General features: G+C 49.5%; 1 protein-coding gene across 1 annotated transcript; it reads left to right on the top strand.

Moving 5' to 3' along the window:
• EN2 (engrailed homeobox 2) lies at positions 1-21,939 on the top strand. The gene is made up of 2 exons (XM_078857960.1): positions 1-520; positions 21,605-21,939. Exons 1-2 carry the CDS (start codon positions 1-3, stop codon positions 21,937-21,939), a joined length of 855 nt encoding a protein of 284 aa, XP_078714086.1.
• Positions 21,940-23,926: the final 1,987 nt, after the last annotated feature.

Here is a 23,926-nt window from a genome sequence, read left to right as displayed (position 1 = left end):
ATGGCCGAGTCGCCAGCGGCGCCGGGAGACGGTGGAGAAGCCAATGGATCATCGTGCGGGGACGGAATCACCCCCCGCGATCCACAGCAGCAACCGCCGCCGCCAGCGCCGCACAGGCCCACAGACTTCTTCATCGAGACCATCCTCAGCCCCGAGTTCGGGCGACGGCGGAGCGCCGATGCCGCCAGCGCTCCTGGTGCTGATGCTGGCAGCGGCGGCGGTGGTGGTGGTGGTAGCGGTAGCAGTGGTGGTACATTTGCCGGTCAGCGCGATGCCTTGCGGGGGGTCTTGGCAGCCGGCTCGCTGGAAGCCGTGGGCGCGGAGGGTCGAGTTCCGTCCGTGGGGCTCGGCGAGAGAGACGGAGGCGCGCCGCCCGTGGGCTCTCCGGCCGGGGCCTGTGGAGTGGGCGCCGGGGCCGCTGCGGGCGCGGACGGGCAGCCTCCGAGCGGGGTCAAACCGCTCATGTGGCCGGCTTGGGTGTACTGCACGCGGTATTCTGACAGGCCTTCGTCCGGTAAGTGTGCGTATTCCAACCATGCAAACGCACGCACGCACACGCACGCACGCGCGCGCACACGCGCAACAAAGCTCACCCGTATAGCCTTAACAGACTGTCGAAGCAAGTGCTGTTAGCGAGCACCTCATGAGGGCTGGCACGGTGAGTGGTCAGCACCGCGCCCAGCCGCCTTTGTCTCACCACTGGGCGATGTTTACACACTGCACCTGGTACTCATTTGAGACTCAGTCGACCTAGGGGAGGCCCGGGACCAGTTCAGATAATCGCCACCGGTGTTGGCTGTGAGTGGGAATCTAACTCGGGTCGCCGGGTTCCTAGCGGCAGCGTAGCGCTAACCACTGCACTACCGCTCCCCATACACGTGCACACACACGCACACGTACACTCCGACGCGCACCCACGCACGCACGCGCGTAAGAAGAGCTCCCACGCCTTGCTGCAGCGAGTGGAGTTTCTGCAGTTGGGGCTGCGTGCATGAGATCGCGTGATCGGTTTCGTGCCGCTTTGCATCGGCAGCCCCGTGTGCCTGTGCACACACGCGCGTGCCTGTGCATGCGAACGCGTGTGCACGTGCGCGGCTGGAGATACAACACTGCCGCTATGCGCAGCGGTTAGCGCGTTACATTACGAAACCCGGCGACCAGAGTTCAATTCCGACTTGAGGCCAACGTCTGTGCCGATTATTTGAACCGGTACCGAGCGTCCCCTAGGTAGACTCGGTCTCAAATGAGTACCTGGTGCGATCTGTAAACATCGCCACTGGGGAGACAAAGGTGGCCGGGCGTGATGTACGCCGTGCCGACCATCAAAGGCGCTCACTAACAGCACTTGCCCCAATAGTCTATTAAGGTTATAGGGCCGATCTTTGTCTTTGTATACACACGCGTGTGGCTATGCCTATCACCAGCAGCAGCAGCAGCCACGGTCAATCCACTGCTGGATGAAGGCCTCGCCAAGCCCATGTGTGCATGTATATTCAGCCTCGTATATGTCGTACTACAAAGGCGTAAGTGGATATGGTTTTATAGACTTTCATATATATACATGCCATTCTTGAACGTATGTGCACGCTACATGCACGCGTAATTCCATACGCCTAAGTGGGCATGTATATTTAAAGCTTTCGTGACTGCAGGGATTCATCTTCTTGGTTCTTTCGGTAAAGTCACGTAGAAGGGAAATAATAAAATAATAGAAATAAAACAATAAAATAAAATTGTCACGACGTTTCGGCCACAACGCAAGCAGCCGTCCTCAGGTGAAGAACAGAGCTGTCGGAAAGACAGCGTCTGAATGAACACCACCAAGCTTCATTCAGACGCTGTCTTTCCGACAGCCCTGTTCTTCACCTGAGGACGGCTGCTTGCGTTGTGGCCGAAACGTCGTGAGAATTGTATTTTATTATGTTTTATTTTTATTATTTATTATTTCCCTACTACGTGACTTTACCGAAAGAACCAAGAAGATGGGCATATATAGTTACACTGCACGCATTATATAAATGTGGCGAAATAGACGCATATGTTGCTACGTATACGTAATATCGTATATAGGTGCAAGCACACGTAGCTGTGTAAAATATCTTATCGATGACTCTCTCTCTCCGCAGTTAATCCTCAGCTTGCAATGTGTATACTAATATTGTTTATATATAGCGTCGATTTGTGCACGAATCGCAAGACCTAGTAATTAGGTTCGCCAATTATCTCATTGCACATACTATGCCATATTTTAGTAATAATACATTTCCGATTATTTACATATATATATATAATCCTTTAAATGGTCAAATAACACTTTCCATAAACCAAAAATATATTTAACGAATTATTTATACAATTATAACATATATATATATGATCGGATCACGTAAACAATGACTACAACTTGGCTCATCTGCTTTAGTCATATTTTAGCCGGAGAAAACAATCCAATTAATTGACAGCCAAAGTATCAACCCACTGCTGAATGATAGCCTTGCGACTTGAGGAGAACCGATCATGATGATAATTCTTAATGAACATTTAATGACGGTCGAACACACCGCGATTTTTATCGAAACCTATCCAAGCTTGTTGCCACAACACAACGTCAATTTAATTATGACAGGACGTGGCTAAAACCACGAACACGATTTGAGCATCGTTTTTAATTGAAACAAATTATATATCGAAGGGTATAGAGTTTATTTTTCTCGAGAACACACCTCGACGATTGAACAACCTGAATTCACTCATGAGCGTTGACAATTTTGTCTGTTGCGCAGAACATGGCCCGTATAGCTTCGCGTTTTTCACTGCAACATTCAACTCTTAACTCTTAAGTACCCACTTTTTTTTACCAGATAAGGCACACTAAGCTATATAGCTTTTTAAGAAGCAACCTTGTCACAAATGATAGCTCAACAAAAGTGGCTTATCTTGTGGAAATTGAAAGCATGTTGATTCTAAATGTGGAGGGAAACACCAGAGGTCCCGGGGAAAAAATCCACGCGACCACGAAGAGAGAGAGAGACCGCAAACTCCAAATATATAGCAGGCGGGTGGCTAGCACCACGCCCGACCGCCTTTGTCTCCCCAGTAGCGATGTTTACACACAGCACCAGGTACTCATTTGAGGCTGAGTCGACCTAGGGGAGGCCCAGGACCGGTTCAAATAATCGTCACCGGTGTTGGCCGTGAGCGGTAATGGAACCCGGGTCGCCGGGTTCATAGCGCAACGTAGCGCTAACCGCTACACCACCGCTCCCCACCTTTCAACAATCACACACACACACAGTACATGTCACGTCTCTGTCGTCGTACTGGCGTGAGGTGTGCACGAGGCCCGATGGGAAGGGAAGCTTCAGTGATTGCCTGCTGTCGTAGTGAAATCGGTTTGCGCGCGTTGTGCAAAGTTGCCCGGCGTATATTCGCGCATCTCGTGGCGTCGCGTTCACGACAAAGACGTCCTGTGGGGGACCGCACAATAACACTCGCGGCGCTCAGAGCCGCGTAACATCTTTCGCTGGGGGTTAGGTCCAAGCAATCGCAATAAACTTGCCGTAAATACTAATAATAATAATCATGGCAACATCGCCGTTGGCTGGGATAACCGCGCTAGCAGCTGAAATAATTTGACAACAATCATACGTGTTAAAACACTTCGTTGACAGTTTTCCAAGTATGTAGGAGCATCGGAGAGGTTTTAAGGACTTAATGGGGTCCGTTCCGTTCGAGTTCACACTTCTATAAGCCTTCTTGTGCCTCTGCGTGGTGCAATGATTGGAGTTTTGCGGTCACGTAAACGCTCTCTTAATGTTTTGTCATTACGTAGAAGAAACTCAAAGCGAGCTCGTGCCCGTATTTTTTTGGTATCGGCTTTTGAGTCGCAATACATTCTTATAAAGTAAAAAAACACGGTTACATTTGCGTTGATAGAGACCACGGAAGGCGCATTACTTGGGTACAATTTAAAACGTTGGGTTCACCCTGCCCCTATACGGGCGCCAGAATTTGAACTTTTTTTGTCGAATGTTATAATCACAAGCAGATACACGTGACTATATTTGTGTCCAAATGTAAAGACGTTAACCCTTCACGACACCATTATTCGAATGAATGTCCACGAGCCAGTCACAACTGTCTCTGTGCACGTGCCCGATATGTGTTTGTGTCCGTGTGGATACTCTAATCAGATGCGCGCTAGTTACGACGATACTCTCGATAACAACTGCCCGTTACGATTTTTCGCCCGTTACTATCTCACGCGATAACGTCCTGCAATGTCGTACTGTCACTCAGTGCCTCTTGGTGGAGCGGTGGCGCAGCGGTCCGCACACTACGTTGCAGACTCGTTATCACGAGTTCCGTTTCCGGCCACAGCTAACATCGGTGGCAAAATGATAGCCGAACTGGTCCTGGATTCCACCCCGTTCCACCGAGCCGTACAATGATCAGCGTGGTGAAATATGGTCCCAACGACCCCCGAGAGAAGGAGGCATTAAATCCAGCAGTGGAATGATATATATTTTGCTGTCAAGAAATCAAATGAGTACTGCCCAGGGCGTTAGACAAAGTCCTAATAGGCGCACCAATTCAACGTATGAGCCGCGTTGGCAGCGTTACATTTGCGAAGTCCAACCTGAACTCACACAGCGACTGCAAACACGTGCGCAGCAAGAGACTTCACCGAGGGCGGCTGGCGGAGGCGGTAGTGCAGTGGCGAGCGCATCGCGCTACGAACCCGGCGACCCGAATTCGCTCGCAGCTCACCGCCAACATCGGTGACGAATATCTGAACCGGCCTTGGGCTCTTCCCTTTGGTCGACTTGGCCTCAAATGAGTAACTCGTGCGGTGTGTAAACCATCGGCACTGGGGAGACACGGGGGGCGGTCCGGTGTGGTTCCTGGAGACCCCCTCGTGTGCCGTGTCGGCACTCGCTCCAACGGTCTGATAAAGCTATACTGTATAAGGGATCTTAGTTTTCAAGTTTTATAGATGGTCTTATGCGTGTGTGTAGGCGCTACGTGTCTATGTATGTGTTCATACGTATTATTATTTCATTATGTGTGTAGCGGTCAGCGCGCTGCGCTACGAACCCGATTTCGATCCCCGCTCACGACCAAAATCAGTGACGATTGTCTGAGCCGGTCCTGGGCCTCCCCTAGGTCGACTCAGCCTTAAATGAGTACCTGGTGTGGTGTGTAAACATCGCCACTGGGGAGACAAAGGCGGCCGGGCGTGGTGCTGGCCACCCACCCCCTCGTGTGCCGTTCTGCCCTTCATAGGTGCTCGCTAACAGCACTTGCCCCAACAGTCTTTTTAGGCTATTCGGGGGATCTTTGTCTTTTTGTATATACATATCCTGCCGTAATATACCGAGCTCGCTATGGGCATGCATGCACACACACGTATGTGTGTGCACAACGCCGGAAATGTTTCTTTAATCTGATCTTTTCCGGAATGGGGTCATTGTTCGAAACGTTAGCCCCTAATGAACGTGTCTGCTCTATGGGGCAGCAATAAGAATAATGTGGAAGGCAGTGGAGGCGTTTTCTGTCCGCTGCGCGGCCCCGTAATTACGCGCGCATGAATTGCGGGGCTCACGGGAGTTGTTTTCGCGAGTCACGTGCACACGACGCTCACTTCGCTTCTTGCGCAAGTCCGTGGACATAACAACAAAAGTTCGCTTGTCGGACCAGCGATTGATTTCGTCTGCGTGCGATATGGTGAGTTTGTCGTTTGAACAATACACAGATGAACTATTTTGACTTTGTTCAATACAAAAAAAAATGTACATAATCGACCACGTTTCTAGCAATGAACCTTATGCTCTTAGGAAGGAAGATTTACAAAAACGTCCGGGATTATGATTTGTTTATTTGAAGGCAACAGTGTTATTGACGAATGCGAGTTTTATTGTTTTCATACATCGCGTCATTGTTTTAAATGGTTCCTGGTTCCCTGCCCACACGAGGTCATCATTAGCAGCCATGATCAATCCACTTCTGGATAGATGCCGCCCTCCCCCTCTCCCCAAGCCGTCGTCAGCTCGCGCGATCCCACGATGCAACATTCCACGGAGCGCCTGAACACCACAAGCTGATGTGGATCGCTCCATCTCCTCGGTGGATGTTTCTCTCTCTCGGATGCGTTCCATCCCTTGGTCGTTACTCTGTCACTATTCTTGACCATCGGCCACGTATCCCTTCGAGTGACGCGTCCCGCCGAAGCTCCACACTTAATTGTATTCATTTATTCGCCGCTATTAACCAGCGTGTGTGCTCGACTCCGCGTGTTTCCCTTCTGGCCTCTCAATGTTGTCAGGAAGTCTATATAATCACGCGAAGAAATTGGGACAGCGCTCGTCAACTCCACATTCCCATGGCGAGGTCAGAATTGACCTATATCCGTAGTACGTAACCACTCTTGGATTCCCATTACGCGGTACTTGTGTTTAATGGCCCCGTGTTGATGATTGGCTGGGGGTCGACCCCGCCGCGATGGCGATTTGAACTGGCGGCCTTTGAGTCGAGATGTTCTCAGCACGGCAACGCTCGGGCTGACGACGACGATGCTCGTCATCGGCACGAGTGTCGACCGCGAGCGAGGCCCTTACGCTCTATACGGCCTCTCGCGTCACACTCCACGGCAGGCTGACACTGCCCTACGATGAGCTTTGGGGATGGGGGGGGGGACCCAAATTCGAAGGAGTTCGATTTTGGCTGTGCATTGGTGCAATCATAGACTCGACTATATTTCTAGCTTGTCGAGAACATCCTTAGAATTTGCATCGGTCACGATAGTCTGCATGCATTCACTGCTGTATAGTGTATCCCGTAGAACTCCGTTTGAAATGCACTCATCTCCTGTACATGCATCCGTGGTCGGTATGGATACACGGCACCGTCCATCGCTATCTCCAGCAGAGATCGTCCGACACGAGCACTTGAGCATCTTCTCAAGGGCGCGTGGTTTTAGCCGAATATTTTCTTCCGTAACGGCTGTGAACAAATGAGACGTAACGGGCCATCGGCACGCCACGCACTTCACGATGTGCCCCGTGGACGAATCTATTGTCCGGTTTTGGAGATGACGAGTCGCAGTCCGCTCATGAAGCAGCTCGTCTCATAGAAACAACTTCCCACTTTACCCTGCAAATTGTTGTTGCTGCATCATCGTTTAATTTAACCAGAAGACGACGTGATAATTTATTGCTTATATATCGCGTCTTTCATAAATTATCAAGGCGCTCCACGTCATGATTATGGGGGGTGGGGGGGTGAGGTTGGGAGAGAAGTTGCACCGAGTTAAATTAGAAAATGCATTCTGAAAGGGAAATGTAATTTTTTTTAGGCAGATGAACTTTAAAGATCCAACTGAACCGGACTCCGTGACAGCCTTGGGCAGAGAGTTCCACAGTCCGGGTGCTGCCACGGAAGCGAAGCCCCAGAGAATCGCCCATGGACTTGAGCTTCCTTCTGGGGATGCAGAAGAGATCCAAGTCCCGTCCGACATCAGAGTTCCCGTTAGTTAAACTTTAGGGGCGCGCAGCAACGTAAACCCCTATTGAGACGTGTGGAACTACGTCGCTTCTTTTTGCAAGGGCGACCTGTGCGTTTACGTGAGTGCAGCGAGTCCTGTAGATGGTGTGGTGACGGCCCAGCCACCGACGTACTCAATGCGATGCTATTGAGTGCTGCACTCGATATAAAAAAAAAGTGCGTGTAAGTCACGCGCGTACGATCTTTACACCATGGCGACTTGAATGCGTGTATATGTGCGCAGTATGGACCGTTATTTGAATATAACATTTAAAAATATATATATATTTGAAGCCATTCTCAATCCACCAATGGATGAAGGTTCTTCCCCGTCACGTCAGTTATGGGATTTTTTTAAACATACTTCACCACGCTGGTCACTGCAGTTTATAAAGAACGGGGGAAAGGAGGGCGGGGTCGGATCTGGTATCACGTGCCACCAATATGAGCCGTGGCGTGGAGTCGAACTCAGGTTGCCGGCTTTGTAGCCCAGTGCGCCAACCGCGGATGCACTCACTGGTCGTAGACATGACGCGTGTGTGTGTAAACAGAGGCAATGCGGTGTGTCGAGGTTGCTGTACTCTTACACAAGATGCGTGTTGCGTTAACACATCAACACGCATGGATCCGGTGTGCGAACAAACGGACCGTTTCACGCATTTTATGTGTTTTAATTAGACACGCATTGTGCGCGCGTGGCTTTGTGTGGGCAGTGGTAGCGCAGTGGTTAGCGCACGAACCCGGCCACTTCGAGTTCGATTCCCACTCATCGACCAACTATCGGTGACGATTATCCGAACCGGTTCTGGGCGCTCCCCTATATCGACTCAGCCTAAAATGGGTTTCTGGTGCGGTGTGTTAACATCAGCATCGCCGTGTCGGCCTTAGTTGCCTTTTCAAATCGGTGTTCAGGGATATATATACGGGGGATCTATGCGGGTGTATATAAATTTACGTATACATTACAATTGTCTGTGTGTCGAGCGTATGCATTGCTGCATTACAACGATACGGATGTACGTAACTGTTTTATGTATTTCTGTTCTTAAGTATATCGGTCCCATGTGCATGTGCGCGTTGATGTATGCATTACATATATACCGATATGCGTACTGTCTGTGCGCGCTTACAAGCATGTGCGTGTGTATATATATATACTTATGCATATCTAGAGGTCGAGAACATGTTTGTGAGATGTGTGTATATATATACACGTGCGTCATTGTGTGTACGTTTAACATCTGCGTATGTGTATTAATTTACTCGTGCATGTGCATTGTACATGTCTAATGTGTGCGTGGATTGCCAAGCGTTTCGGTATATGCGTGTGTGTGTATATACGCAGTGCCTCGTGTACAATTGCCGATCATTGTTTGAGGCATCAGTGGCGATATTGTCAATTATCGCCGTATCCTCCTCTTCAACATTAGCCCATCGATAGGGCCCTTAATGCAACACGACGATACAAGCTCGGCGTGGTCACGTTTCATGTTGAAAACTGAACGATATTTTGTGGACGCGACTCCTTGTGTACAACGTGTGTGCTCGGATCTCCTGTAAGTGGTCCCGTATGTGTGTTCACCACGTTCTGATGTCCCGCGCTGTACGGACCCTCACCCACTGTGTGTACACGGTATATGTACCCACGTCTGAGGTCCGGTATGTGTCCTGATGTCTGTATTTTTGTACGATGCGTGCAGGGTCATAGGCGTGTACGCTGTTTGTGTCGGGTATCTGTGTACTTGCGTCTGTGTCTATGGTGTGTGCGTGTACTCACGCGTGTGCGTGTGTGTGTGAAGTGAGTAGGGTGTGTGTGAGTGGGGTGAGGAGATGGGGGGGTGCGTAGGGGTGTGTGTTGGGTGTGTTTAGGGTGTGGGATGTTGTGGGGTGTGTAACTCTTAGCGTGTGTGGGTGTGAGGTGAGTGGGGTGTATATAGGGTGTGTGTGTGTGTGTGTGAAGTGAGTAGGGTGTGTGTGTGTGGGGCGTGAGTGTGGGTGCGTATGGGTGTGTGTGTGAAGTGAGTATGGTGTGTGTGTGTGGGGGGCGTGAGTAGGGGTGTGTGTGTGTGTGAAGTGAGTATGGTGTGTGTGTGTGTGGGGCGTGAGTAGGGGTGCGTAGGGGGGTGTGTGTGTGACGTGAGTAGGGTGTGTGTGTGGGGGCGTGAGTGGGGGTGTGTGTGTGTGGGGCGTGAGTGGGGGTGCGTAGGGGTGTGTGTGTGTGAAGTGAGTATGGTGTGTGTGTGGGGGGCGTGAGTGGGGGTGCGTAGGAGTGTGTGTGTGTGTGACGTGAGTAGGATGTGTGTGTGTGGGGCGTGAGTGGGGGTGCGTAGGGGTGTGTGTGTGAAGTGAGTATGGTGTGTGTGTGGGGCGTGAGTGGGGGTGCGTAGGGGTGTATGTGTGTGAAGTGAGTATGGTGTGTGTGTGTGTGGGGCGTGAGTGGGGGTGCGTAGGGGTGTGTGTGTGTTTGTAGAAAACTGGTTTCCCGAACTCGAGTCCACGCGTCTCCCCACCACACGTGACGTCTCCCACATAGAAATTAACTCGTTCCACGCCGCACGCGCCCGATGATTGGTGAACCCTAATTTTGGCTTTCCCAGTCGCGGAACGTCGTGCCCGGAGCGCTGGACTCGCTCCCGGAAATTCGCGAGCTCAAATTACGGTGGGTCGGGGGGGGCTGTTCACTATATCATCCCTCCGCGGTCGATAAAGTAAGCAGCACTATTTTGTGGTGAGTCCAATAGTGATCAGATGATTGATACCCTCTGGCTGTGCCTCCTAATTCATTGAAATACATTTGGAGCTGACGCAGTGAGCAGTGCAACTACTTTGTGGGGATGTCGATTATTCAACCACTGACTGAGGGCCGCAGGAACTCACCATGACTTCGTTTCGATATTTATCTTTTTCAATTAAACAAAACGCGCTATAATCTTTCGTCTCTTACAATTTTCAGAGTCCTATTCGTTGGTGGCCTTTGAGTTTTTTTTTGTTTGTTAAACCTGTCGGGCCCTGTGCTCGGCAACCTCTTAAATAACAAAGGGTCCCGTTTTGAAATGTCTTACGTTCAGGCCCACAAGTTAACAATTTCAGATCCATACATGTATTTTTCAGTCGACAAGCCTAAAAACAACGAACGCACATTGCCTCTCCATAATAAGGCTGACTCAGCGAGCCATGCCCGGCTTGCAGAGCGCCAAGGAAGACCCAGGGTTGTTAAAATATTGGAGAGGCTAGTGGTAAAAGTAAGGGGGTCTCTCTAACGTGACAGTGTAACGTACAGAATTGCAGGCCTCGTGCGTTGCACCTCCTAGACGCTGTTAAAAGGGAGAGTGGATGACACGTGTGGTTTTGTAGAGAAACAGCGGCGGTCGGTCTTAGGCAGAGGAGCAGAGGGTAGGGAGGTCTTGAACCTGGACTTGAAGAGTAAGTGGCAGGGAGTCAACGGACTCGAGCTGCTGATTACGGTGGCGGCAGAGGAGCACAATCGATCTTAGAATGGGGGGAAAGACTGATTGACATAGTCTACATAATTATTGGGGTCAACGGAAAAAAACGGAAAAAAACCAAATATATTTCAAAAACACTGGTTTCTATGCTTTAATAATATAGTTATTAATATTGTTATGATACTTATGGGTTATTTTTTCTAATTGGTCTATCGGCGTTCGTCCTGAGATGCGCACAAACAACAGCACACGCCGTTGTGACGTGACAATGGTGTTTGTTGTGAAGAGGTCGCGACCATCGTCGCTTCTGGTGAACACGCGGGGCCCACGCCATGAGGTCGTGATCACCACTCACGGCGCTAGCTGAGAGTAAGACATACAAAGATCCCCCGTATAGACTTACCAAACTGTTGGTTCAAGTGCTGTTGGCGAGCACCTAAATGAAGGCCGGCACGGCACACGTGGAGGTGGGTGGCCATTACCACTCAGTTCGCCGGGTTTGTAGCGCAGCGCTAACCACCGCCCCACCACTCCCCGCAAGAGTAAACGCACACACAAACACACGCACACACATTAACTCATTAAACACAAAAAAACACGCGTGGTAATGACCGAACTTGTGCTGTATTGCATCCAGTTACTATTCCCGAAATAGAAAATGCATTTAGAGTTTTACTTAGATTATCATTGGCAATTCATGTGAAATTCGGTTACATTTATAAATAGTGGGAAATTGCAAATCATACAATTTGCATTTATGAAAGCCACCACTCATTTCATTCGGAGACTGGTTCGTGGCATTGGGATGGGGGGAGGGAGGGGCGAGTTAGGGGGAGAGATTGGAGCGGTGGCGCAGTGGTTAGCACTCAACCGGGCTACTATAATGAAGTCGATTCCTGCATTTGACGGCTCGCATCAGCGGCGAGTGACATCCAAACCGGTATTGCTTGGGCATCTATCCTTTCTCACCAACCCGACCTTAGAAGAGCGTGGCGGAGCATAGTGGAGGGAAAAAATCACCACGACCGATGGACACTTCGTAGGGGGTTGACGCATTCATCCAGCAGTGGATCGACAAGTGACTGTCCGTTGTGCTAATGCGGACTGGCGGAACATAGGCCACGGGCAGGAGGCGCGGTGGAAAAGTAACTCGAGGGGTGCTGGGGTGGTGCAATGTTAACTATCTCGCCTGGTATGCAGGAGCTCGTGGGTTCGAACTTCGACCTTGACGCCTGTTTATTTGGAGTTTGCGTATTTCTCTCCACGTGGTCGCGTGGATTTTTCCTCGGGTCATACGGGGTTTCCCTCCATTTAGAAATATGCGTTTAGCGCATTTGGCTGCTATAAATGCCCATGCGATAAAGCCACTTCGTTGAGCTGTAACTTCTGAAAAAGAGCTACATAGTTCAGTGGCCTTCATCTGGTACAATAAAACAAATAGTAAAAAAATAGTTCCATAGATGAACTGCTCGATAATGTGGTAAACTTTAGCCGTGTTAATGCACCCGTCTAAATGTAAACTCTGTAAACATGGAAACATGTATTTTATTGACATGAACATGAACGCAAAGTTGGTGATGTTATATTTCTAATATGCATTGTAATCGGTTGCCATACAGTCGCACACGGTGAAGGAGTGACATATATATATATACCTATGGCATATATGTTCATTATATATATAAACCCATTGCATCATAGATAGCCCCAGAAACAGTCTGTTGGTATAAGAAATCGCGTGAAACTCGGTGCCCGCGCGAATTCGCTGCAAATCCTCTCTGCTCGTGTGATTTTTATTTTTTTATTTCGGATACGCGACCGGTGGTGCAGAGACGACGACGCAGGGGGGGGGGGTTCTCTGGCTTCATACCGCGCGCGCACGCACGCGTCAACCCACCCGTTATAGAAACCTGCCAAACACCTCGAGACGACCCTCCTGCAGGATATATCTTGAGACTCGGTGAGGATGCCTCCTCTCTCTTTGCGTGGAAAAAGGTAAAACCTCGACTCTTAAACGGCGCACTGCTGTTTTGTTTTAAAGACCCACCACGCGAATCGATATTTCGGGGTTTGAATGACCAACACGGTAACGGGATTAGAAAGTAGTTTGATCGAATATTGGTGAACTACTCTGATCACAATTAGCAGTCGTTTAATCAACTACAGACCGTAACTTCGGTAATGCAGGTGGCCGATTACAATTCAACTTGGAGTCCTCCGACGCGATCTTAGTTCCGATGTTGCCTCTTCCTCCATACGGATCGCAGTGATGTCGCTGTTCTGATTCTGTTGCTGATGCACCACGGGTCTCCCTTGCAAACCTAGCTGGGTAACTGGCTGAAGGAGATTTTCATCTAAAACTCGTCGTCCTTCACCGGCACCTCCAGATTTACCACGGTTGGCTACGTACGGTGCGAAAGAATTTCGACATACATACAAATACACATTGAATTGATTTTGGTCTCAATACGCATATTGTCCCACCGCGCTCAATGGTGGTGCATGCGTGTCCAATAAATAGGTCCCTGAGTGAGTGAGGAGTGCTGACGTCAATATCGCGAGATGGGGCGTTTCGCCCTGTCGCGGTGTCATTAGTCTCAGTTCGAAGCGCGGTGGGCAGACGGGCTTGCGGGCTACAGCTGCTTCTGGAGCAGATGGAATTCGTTCATTACGCTCGATCACCGGTGCCGCCGCCGTTACAGCCCCATGCCTCGCGCTAAAAAGCCTGCGAGTTTAACTCCCGGTCACGTCGCCGTGGAAGGAGGGGAGGGGGGGTGTAAGTAAATTCGGCCTGTCGTCTCTCCCATGATCGATAACACAGGCGGACCTCCACCAACCTTTTGGTAGAAAGTCAACACCGCGTTCGTCCACCTGTCCTGTGCGGAGATCGCCCGTCTCACCACCACGAGAATGTGGAATTTCCACCGTTGGCTAAATGCCACCGTCGAGCAGTTCCAGAAGATCGTCGCCCCCCCCACCCCCCCATGTGCACTGCGTGCTCGAGTGCTCTGAGCAGCGTCGGCTGTAACCGCTCTGGGCGAGCGTCCACTCCACTTTCGGCGCTCGCTCACACACACACACGTGTAATGGCGTCTCTCTGCTGCCTTGTGGTCCAGTGACTTATGGAAAATAATTTCATCGGGATGCCTACACGAAAGAAGGGCAAAACTTCGATCATTTTCACTCCACTCTACGAAAAATGTCACTGATCCGTTTCATCTTCATCACAACTTGCGCAGGCACAGGCTTGCTACACAGGCAATGGCTACTTGTGTAGAAAGGGATGTGGGGAATGCATTGACATGCATGCGAGAATTTGACCCCACGTGGTTTTTCATACGACCGGTCAAAGTAAGCAGTTAAGAGCGTTCACTTAAGAATATTTATTTCCAAACAACGCGTATTAATAAGACACGCTGGCCACTGGGAGAAGACACCAAAAGCGGCTGAGCGTGGTTGCAGGTCACATCACCACCCGCTCATGGGCCGTGTCGGCCTTAATAGGCGCTTGCTAACTGCAATTGTCTCTACGGTTGACATACATACACACGTGGGGAGCGGTAGTGTAGTGGTTAGCGCGCTGCGCGACGAACCCGGCGACCCGAGTTCGATTCCCGCTCACGGCCAACACCAGTGACCGGTTATCTGAACCGGTTATTTGCCTCCCCTAGGTCAACTCGGCCTCAATCAGTACCTGGCGCGGTGTGTAACCATTGTCACTGGGGAGACGAAAGCGGCTCAGGCGTGGTGCTGGCCCACCCACTCGTGTGCCGTGCCGGCCTTCATAGGTGCTCGCTAACAGCACTTGCCCCAACAGTCTGTTAAATACTATACCGGGGGAGCTTTGTCTTTTGCTTTGCACCAATCGACGTATTTTAGTGCTGCCGTTAGCCACCCGAGTTCGATCCCCCACTCACGGCGAGCAGCAGTGCGACCGGGTTATCTGAACCGGTCACTGGGCTTCTTCCCCCGAGGTCATCTCGGCCTCCAGCACCTGGCGCGGTGCGTAAATCGTCGCCGCTGGAGGAGACGGAGGCGGCTCGCGCTTAGTGCTCGCTGCCCCCCCCTCCCCCTTCGCGTGCTGTGCCGGCCTTATTGGGTTGCTACTCCATAACAAACGGCACTTGCCCCAACAGTCTGTTTAAAGACTATGGGGGGGGGGTCTTTGCACATCGACGTGTGTCCGTGTGTTAAAGGCCCACAGGCAAAGCGAGACGTAGGTCTTCCACAGTCGTTATTAACGAATTAATAATTCACGGCGCTTTGTCATTTCACCGCGGCGTAATTGCCTTCGCCACGTGCCGTGCGGGCGGTCGTCATGTGGGGGAGGGGGGGGGTGACTATACTTCACCACGCTGGTCAATGCAGGGTGGCTGAAGATGGGGCGAATAGCAGGACGTGTTCAGACATCACTCGCCCCCTGATGATATTCGTCCTCGGCCAGGAAATCGAACTTAGGTCGCCAGCTTCGGAGCGAAGTGCGCTAACCACTGCGCCACCGCTCCTCCGTAATAAAAATGGAGCACATTGTCCTTAATCAGAACAGTGCACACAGAGCAATGACAGTTGTCCGAAACGTATCCTTAGTACAAGCATCATTGTCGATAGTATTATTTATTTACTTCGCACGCTAAGATCAATGTCAATAGCGAGAGTCGGTCTCGGCCTTGTGCTGGAGCAGCGCGGGGAACGCGCGGGTCACTTCTGCGTTCGATGTGCGAGCGCGCGCGCGCATTGAACGCGGGCAGTTCGCCGCGTGCTGTCACTCATTCGTGTATTGCGATGCTTGCTATACCACCTATCCTACCTCCAAAACCGACGTCTCCTTTAGCAAGAGAGACCTGAGGGATATCACGGGGACAACACAGCAGGCGCGTGGAGCAAGACCAACGATGGTGGTCGTCTTCTCTTGGGTCGTCTCGCCCCGGCATAGAAATGTTGGCATTTCCATCACCAATACTGAGTGTGCAGATAAAGCACAATTTTGCACGTGTATACACTCAGAATTCGGTCCCAGGATGGAAAAAAAAAGTCTTTCGCCTTGGATATGAAGCAATGGTCACAGGAATATATGGTAATCTCTCGACTTTCCAAGTTGGATAACGCCATGCATTTTAATTCGACAGTTGTATTTCCCTCGTGTCTCGTCAGTTCAACCAACCAGCTGCATTGCCATGGAACCTGCCGCCGGTCATTGTGGTGCCATTGAGACTTTATTCATAATGATCTCATCTAATACTCGTAGCCTACACACATACATAAAAAAACAACGCTCCCCCGCATAGCATTGAAATACTGTTGGGGCAAGTGTTTGTTAGCGAGCACCTAATGAAGGCTGGTACGGCACACGAAGGGGTGGGTGGCCAGCACCATGTCCGAACGCCTTTGTCTCCCTAGCGGCGATGTTTACACATTCACACCAGTTACTCATTTAAGGCTGAGGGAACCTAGGGGATGCCCAGGACCGGTTCAGACATTCGATACCGATGTTGAACAGGAGCGGGAAGCGAACTCGACTTTCTAAGTTTGTAGCGTAGTGTGCTAACCACTACACGGCCGCCCTCCACATTTAGACATACACGTGTATACATGCATACACGTACGGCAATTGACGTATAACTGGTTTTGTAAACAGAGTGTGTCTATGTTGTGTGCCTCTGGGTGTCTGTGTTGTCTCTCTTTCAAATGTACTTCTACTTGATGACGGTTGCTTGTGTTGCAATCGAAACGTCGTATTCTATTATTTCTTTTCTTTTCTTTCTACGTGACTTTACCGAAAGAACCAAAGGAGTAATTCCTGCAGTCACGAAAGCTTCAAATCAAGTTTGGTTCTGTAATTGTAGCATTAATTATATTTAATTGTCTCATTGACAACCATTTTGTAAAACGTTTGCCTGTACGTGTTTATTTGCGTTATGAGTTTGTACTTTTTTTTATTTTGGCGTTACAATAATTGTTTTGATTTCCAAATTTGTATATGTCCTCCCGTATTTTGTAACACACTTTATCTCCCAGGTGTATTTTGAAATGAAGGACATGTGCATCTCACTCGAATGCTACCTGCAGGTTATCTCTAGCGATCTCCCACTCAGAATCATCATCTTGATTTAGACTGGAGGAGGAATCCGATGAGCTATGAAGCTCTTTTTCACAGATGTCGCAATCCACGGCAGGTTGGGTGCTGCAGAAGTCTCTCGCACGCGGAAGGTTTGTGACTTCAATTCTGGCTTGGTGGCCAGCACAGCCCATCAATTAGTCCGTGGTTGATAAGCGAGTTCCATGTTGCAGGAGGTCAACCGTAGTCGTCGTATATAGAGGCTAGCCTCAACCGCAGGAATGTTGAATTTCTACCACCGATGGCTGAGAGTCCTGAACGGAAAGGAGGCTTCACCACAATTTTGTTTTCGAAGCAGGGAGACACTTGGCACGTAACACTGTGAGGTAAGATGATTTATTTGACAAAATCCTGTTTCATCACTCGCACTGTATGAAGCGATGAGAGAGTGAGTGGTGGCGTAGTGGTTGGCGCACCGCCCCTTGGCCACGGCTAGCATCAGTGGCGAGTGATATCTGAACCGGGTTCTGGTCCACTCCGCGTTCATCAACGTGCCGTAACCAGCAGAGTGGTGAAATATTGTCAACCTCTTTCCCACCCCCCCCTCCCCCCCATAGCCGTTATGGCATGGGAGGTCTGCATACAGCAGTGGATAGGTACAGGCCTGTAAACTACACGTGTGTTATAATAATGTGTAGTATTTGCTATACGTGCAATCTCCAACTACATTCATAAATTGCAAACTTTTGTCAAACTTGAACGGACAATTATACAATTAATAATAACACGATTTATAAGCGTATGTATGATTGAAATCAATCACTCTTATCTCAATCAGGGTTCTAATGCGCAGGGGTATATAACACGACCCAAGTCGATACGAGGATACATACACTCACTGACATATTAAAATCGTAGTGCTTCTATCTATGCACACGTAGGCACACGTGTACTTGGCATGGACAGGTAAAGTATGTACAGTATACATAAATTACCATGTCGGACGTTTGTTTACGATATGAACACGCTCCTGTATTTCCTGACCTCCCACTCAACATGACAAAACACGGTGTTCTAGTACAGTGAACGAACGCTGCCATAAATAGAAGAGCAGTGCAAAGCGAGTGGCCTGACGTTTCGGGTAATGCGGCCTGTTATGCAGCATCGTACTCCGTCGCAGAGATGAAAGAAGCGAGGACGTGGTTTACGAAAGTGGCGTTGCTCTCGAGTGTGCAGGACGGTGCAACTGCGGGGTGGGGGGGGGGGCACGGGATAGAGAGGACCAGCCGCCGGTTCTACTTCGAGGAGGAAGGCGGACATTGGGTATCGGTTAATGCGTTGCACCGTCAGGGCCACCCCAAGTAGCTGCGCAGTGCTGTGCCACTGTGGCTCCGAGGTTGTCCGCACAACGGACTGTGAAAATCTTGAATTGAAGCTTTCGTGACTGCAGGAATTCATATTCTTGGGTCTTTCGTTAAATTTCGATTTCGTTAAAGTCACATCGATAGGTTCAAATAACAAAAACTAAGAAAAACTAAAAAATAATGTAAGTTGTGGACAGCCAACCCGACGGTGGCTGGTTTTCCCTCATCAAAACTCGACACCATAGAGCTCGAAGTATTTATCACCGTCATCACCAAACCAGTGAACTGGAACACGTACACCAAGCTCTCAAGATGAATGGATATTCAGACTACGCTATCCGTAAAGCTATCACCCCAACCGTTGGGAAAGAACCATCTGAGGACCCATTCAAAACCATCACCTTGCCATCCATAGCAGGGGTCACTAAAAAGATTTCCAAAAACATGGCCAAACACAAGATCTAGGTTCCATTTAACACAGTACATAAAATTCGTGATCTGATCCCATCTCTGAAGGATGTGATCCCTGACATGCAATACCCCGGCGTCTACGAACTAAGCTGTGTCTGCGGCAGTAGTTACATTGGGGAAACTAAGAGACATGTCTCGGACCGTGTTTGTGAACATAAGGCAGATCTGAAACACGGTAGGACCAATACCTCGGCCGTGGCTGATCATTGTTTTAATGCGGTGGGTTCACACAAAATGGATTTATCTTAGACAAAGGTACTTTGCAAGCCCACTGGCTATCAAAAAAGATTAGTTAATGAAGCCATCCATTTTTTAGACACGGACACAATTTCAACCGAGAAGATGGGTACAAACTGAGCAATCATTGGAAGGACGATATCAACCAGTTGAAATAATAATTGGCTATGATGTTCCCATCCTACCTGCCGATGTTAGTTGTGCTTTACTCCCATTTCAAACTTGCGCTTTCACAGTCACTTCGCGCGCCGACCCCTTGGTTGCGGCACCGCATTCTGACATTAACTTGCTAATTTCTCTTCAACATGCTAATTTTCACCTGGCAGCCCTTTGATTGGTGGAAAACCAACCACCGTCGGGTTGGCTGCCCACCACTTACATTATCATTGGCTGCTGACATTTGGGCTACGCCCATTTCAAACCCTTATAAACAGTTTGCCTTGGAAGCTAACCCCCCTTTTCCTGAAAACGACCGCTTGTGTTGCGATCGAAACGTCGTACTTTTTGGTTATTTTTGTTATTTTCTTTGAACCTATCTACGCGACTTTACCGAAAGACCCAAGAATACGAATGTGCAAAACTGAAACATTCTGGCTCGTCCTGCCTGTGCCATGAAACGAAAGCGCAGCACCTAAAACAACGGCAATTGTCTTCATTGTTTGCACACCAAAGTTGTGAAAAACATCGACCTCGCTGATCCGACGTTATATTAATACGTATAGAGCTCACGTTACTCGAGTGTCATAACGGGGGGGGGAACCTGACCCTGATTATGAATAATTGATGAACAGGAAAGAGTCTGTTTTGACTATCAGATCTCAAATCGCAATATACGTTCAGACCTGTTCCCCCTCTGTATGGGCATTTTGGGGCAATGGTTTTCAGCAGAATAAATAGAATTAACATCTCGCCGCGGTGGCGAGATATTAACTACCTCGCCTGGTATGCAGGAGGTCGTGTTTTCGATCCAGACCCTGACGCCTGCTGTATATTTGGAGTTTGCGTGTTCTCTCTCTCTCAGTGCTCGCGCGGATTTTTCTCAGGGTCTTTCGTTTATTTCCCTTCATTTAAAATCAACACGCATTTAGAGTATTTGGCTGCTATAAATTTCCACATGATGAAAATTCACTTCGTTGAGCTATTATTTGTGACCAGGTTGCTTCTGAAAAAGAGCTATGTAGCTCAGTGGGCCTTATCTGGTGAAATAAAGAAAAATTGTTAATAGTTTAGTTTTTAACAGGCCACGCGCTGCTGCTGAGCCTCTGAAAGTGGAAACGGCACGATCCAAAAACGTTCAGCGAGTAAACACGTTCAGCTTGAGAACATTGGTCCGACATGCCTATTTAAAAGCCATGGACTAAAATGTTACTTAGATTGTTGTAGTTTATTTCTCCCATGTTTATTCTTTATATTATTTACCATGTGTATGTCTTTATTATGTATCACCCATAATCCAGCCAGATCGCGAATTATAATCATATTTACATGAAAACTAATAATACGGTTACAATACTGTGATTAAAATTAATAACAACAATGTTTTTTACTTATCCATGATAATCTGACCGATTGTTACGACTTTTATTTTGACACAAACGCCACTGCAATTGCGAAACTTGGCCACTTCCGTGAATGAGAATTCTGCAGCGATATTTTCCTGCGTGACTTTAATCCCCCCCCCTCAACCCCCATTTAACAGCGGGGCTTCCAATTCGTCCCCTTAAAGCGCGGGGCGCACACAAAGCGCATCCGCGATTCTCCAGTCTCTGAGCCGCGAGAGTTTAGTATTCCCCTCTATCTATGACAAGTGGTGGTTAGCGCGCACTGGGTTATGAACTCGGCTACCCGAGTTCAGTTCCAGCCGATGTTGATGTAGAAGATGTGAACTACTCCTGGGTCTTTCATCCCATCCCCTAGCCATCACCAACCCCGCACTGACACAGCGTGGTGGCGTCTGCTTCCTCTGCATATGGCTGATGTAAGAGCAACAGCTATAATTTTACATCGAGGTGGTTGAGCCCAGATGATTGCGTCAGTAGTAGCGTAGCTATGCAATCGCTGTTGTGATTATTCTGCCTCCTTCGTATTTGTGAATCTGACATTGAGTCCTTCTGTGTTTTCTATGGTTCTAGTCTGGGTAGTGACCACAGTGGCGGTGGCGCACTGGCGATGTTGTTTAAAATTTTCATCCGCCACGCTTTGTGCGAATGCGCTTCGGGAGTTGTGGCCCGTGAGCTTGAAATATAACAACCAAACAAATCCCCACCGTGAGAGCGACATGCCGTGGGCTGGTGCAGCATTATCATCCAGCAGTGAATTCGCCGCGTGGATTCCGCACCTTCGATCATCACGATTGGCTACGTACGGTGCGGAAGAAGTGCAACACACATATACACACACAATAGACCGTGCGTGTGTGTCAGCGAAAGTGACCCGGCTCCTCCTCACCCCCCACCCACTCACCACCCCTTTGTGTTCCCATCCCGCAGGCCCGCGGATCCGCAAGGCGAAGAAGCGGGCCGAGGGTGGCGGCTGCGAGCCCAAGCGGCCGCGCACCGCCTTCACACCGGAGCAGCTGTCGCGCCTCAAGGCCGAATTCCAGGCATCGCGCTACCTGAGCGAGGCGCGGCGCCAGGCGCTGGCGAGGGACCTGCAGCTGAGCGAGGCGCAGGTGAAGATCTGGTTCCAGAACAAGCGCGCCAAGCTCAAGAAGGCGAACGGAGTGCGCAACGAACTGGCGCTGCAGCTGCTCGCGCAGGGCCTCTACAACCACTCCACCACGTCGCACGCGGGAGAAGGAGACCGTGACGAGATGAGCGACTGAGCTGGCGAGCGAGCGAGCGACCGAGATGGTCGAGAGAGAGAGAGAGAGGAGATAGAGAGGACGGACACCTTAAAACAATCTCGCCACGGGACCCGCCGCGGGAACGCGGAGTGAGTGGGGTTGAGTTGTGAGAGCCAGCCCGGCCACCGATGAATGGAGGCGCACGGCGGCTGCGCTTGGCAGCAGCATGACACGACGGATATTATGAGAGCCATTAGGGGGCTGCAAGACGCGGCGATGGGGAACGGGGGGGGGGGGGGGGGGTGATGGGGGGGGTTAACGAGGGTTGGGGAAGGTGAATAGGGGTGGGGGCCCTTGTCTCAGGCCGGGTGGGGGGGGGGGGCAGCGTGTGTTAAGCGAGAGCGGGAAGCCTTGTCTCTGGAAGCGCTAATTTAATTGGTACAAGGAGCGCTAATGGACTCGGAGGCACCGAGCTATTCCGCAGCCGAAGAATAAGATTCCACCGACGGGCCCTGTCTTGGCATTGACGGTGATGGTTATGATGCCAACGGGGGTGATGACGACGACTAATCACCTGCTGGATCCTTGGCGCATTTGCAAGACTCGCTGCGTGTACTTTTTAAAATGAACTTATATTATTCAACGACACCAACCAACGGCAAGAATTAATGTAGTCTTGCGAATTTTTGAGAGCGATTGTACCGGTTGTATATAATAAGAATAATAACGGCGATGATAATTATGATGGTGATGAATCGAAGTCGAATCCCTTCGCACGAGAGAATTTGTCCGGCATCTCAAATATCGATTGGTATATATATAAGTGTTGATTGGCCGTGCTTGTATGAACGTGTCCACCCCGCGTGTGTGCGTGTGTGTTTGTGAAGTTGTCCGTGTATCGTATGGTGCTGTTGTGACGCGGCGCGCTGGAGGTCGGATGTGTCGTGGCGTTGTCATCTCGTGAGCATCAAGACCAGCAGTGGCTATGCCCCTTGTATTACTTCACCGTGTCTGTATTCCGTGCTACTGCGGACCAAAGATTTTTAGAGAAAATCGCGTTATATAAACACAAACACACAACGTTCGTGAATAAATGGCACATTTTGAATGAAATTATTCTTTTGGTTTTCTGAATGTGATCGGACACATTGGGACGGCTTTATGTGTGTCTGTGGGGGCGCGGTAGTGTAGTGGGTAGCTTAATGCGCTACGAACCCTGTTCACGACCAACATCGGTGACAAATATCTGAACCGGTCCTGGGCCTCCCCTAGGTCGACTTAACTTTATACGAGTTGATAATTGTTTTTTTTTACCCTTTTATCTGGCAACAAAACTGACACCTTTTTTACAATGAGTCATGTTTGCATAGACCGCAATACCTGCAGTCATAATGCAAACAAAAAACATAACTCTGATAATGTATGCACTGTCCTTGAAGTTGATTGGTCCACACCCGAGACAGCTTTCCTTAGAGCCTAGTCTCACAGCTTTCCTTAGAGCCTGTGAGACTAGGCCAGGGGTCGGCAACCTACGGCTCCGGAGCCGCATGCGGCTCTTTACGGGCTGCTTCTTGACGATATGTACGTATGTACAGTATGTACATAGATGCATTGCGGCTCTTGAAATACTGAATTTTGTACCGAATTGGAAAGAAATGGCTCTTCTTGTTATTTTGGTTGCCGACCCCTGGACTAGGCTCTAAGGAAAGCTGTCTCGGGTGTGGACCAATCACAACTTCAAGGATAGTGCATACATTATCAGAGTTATGTTTTTGGTTTGCATTATGACTGCAGGTATTGTGGTCTATGCAAACATGACTCCTTGTAAAAAAAGGTGTCAGTTTTGTTGCCAGATAGAAGGGTAAAAAATCAATTATCATTTTTTTTTACTTGCAAATGAGGTTCCAATGGTTTACACGAGTTACTGGTATTTATGTGTACACATCACCGCTAGGGAGACAAGGGCGGTAGGGCGTGTTGCTGGTCACCCACCCCCTTGTGTACCGTTCCGGCCTTCATAGGTGCT

Source organism: Lampetra fluviatilis, chromosome 1 (genome assembly GCF_964198595.1).
Source record: "Lampetra fluviatilis chromosome 1, kcLamFluv1.1, whole genome shotgun sequence".
NCBI classification, from domain to species: Eukaryota; Metazoa; Chordata; class Hyperoartia; order Petromyzontiformes; family Petromyzontidae; genus Lampetra; species Lampetra fluviatilis.
Note: the sequence above shows the minus strand (reverse complement) of the source record. Positions and strands in the feature narration are given on the sequence as shown.

Bases quoted from the DNA above. Each gene is read 5' to 3' on its own strand.
- EN2 (XM_078857960.1), top strand. From the start codon at position 1: ATGGCCGAGTCGCCAGCGGCGCCGGGAGACGGTGGAGAAGCCAATGGA. The intron at 521-21,604 runs GTGCGTATTCCA...CCCATCCCGCAG, and splicing joins CAGGCCTTCGTCCGGTAAGT to GCCCGCGGATCCGCAAGGCG.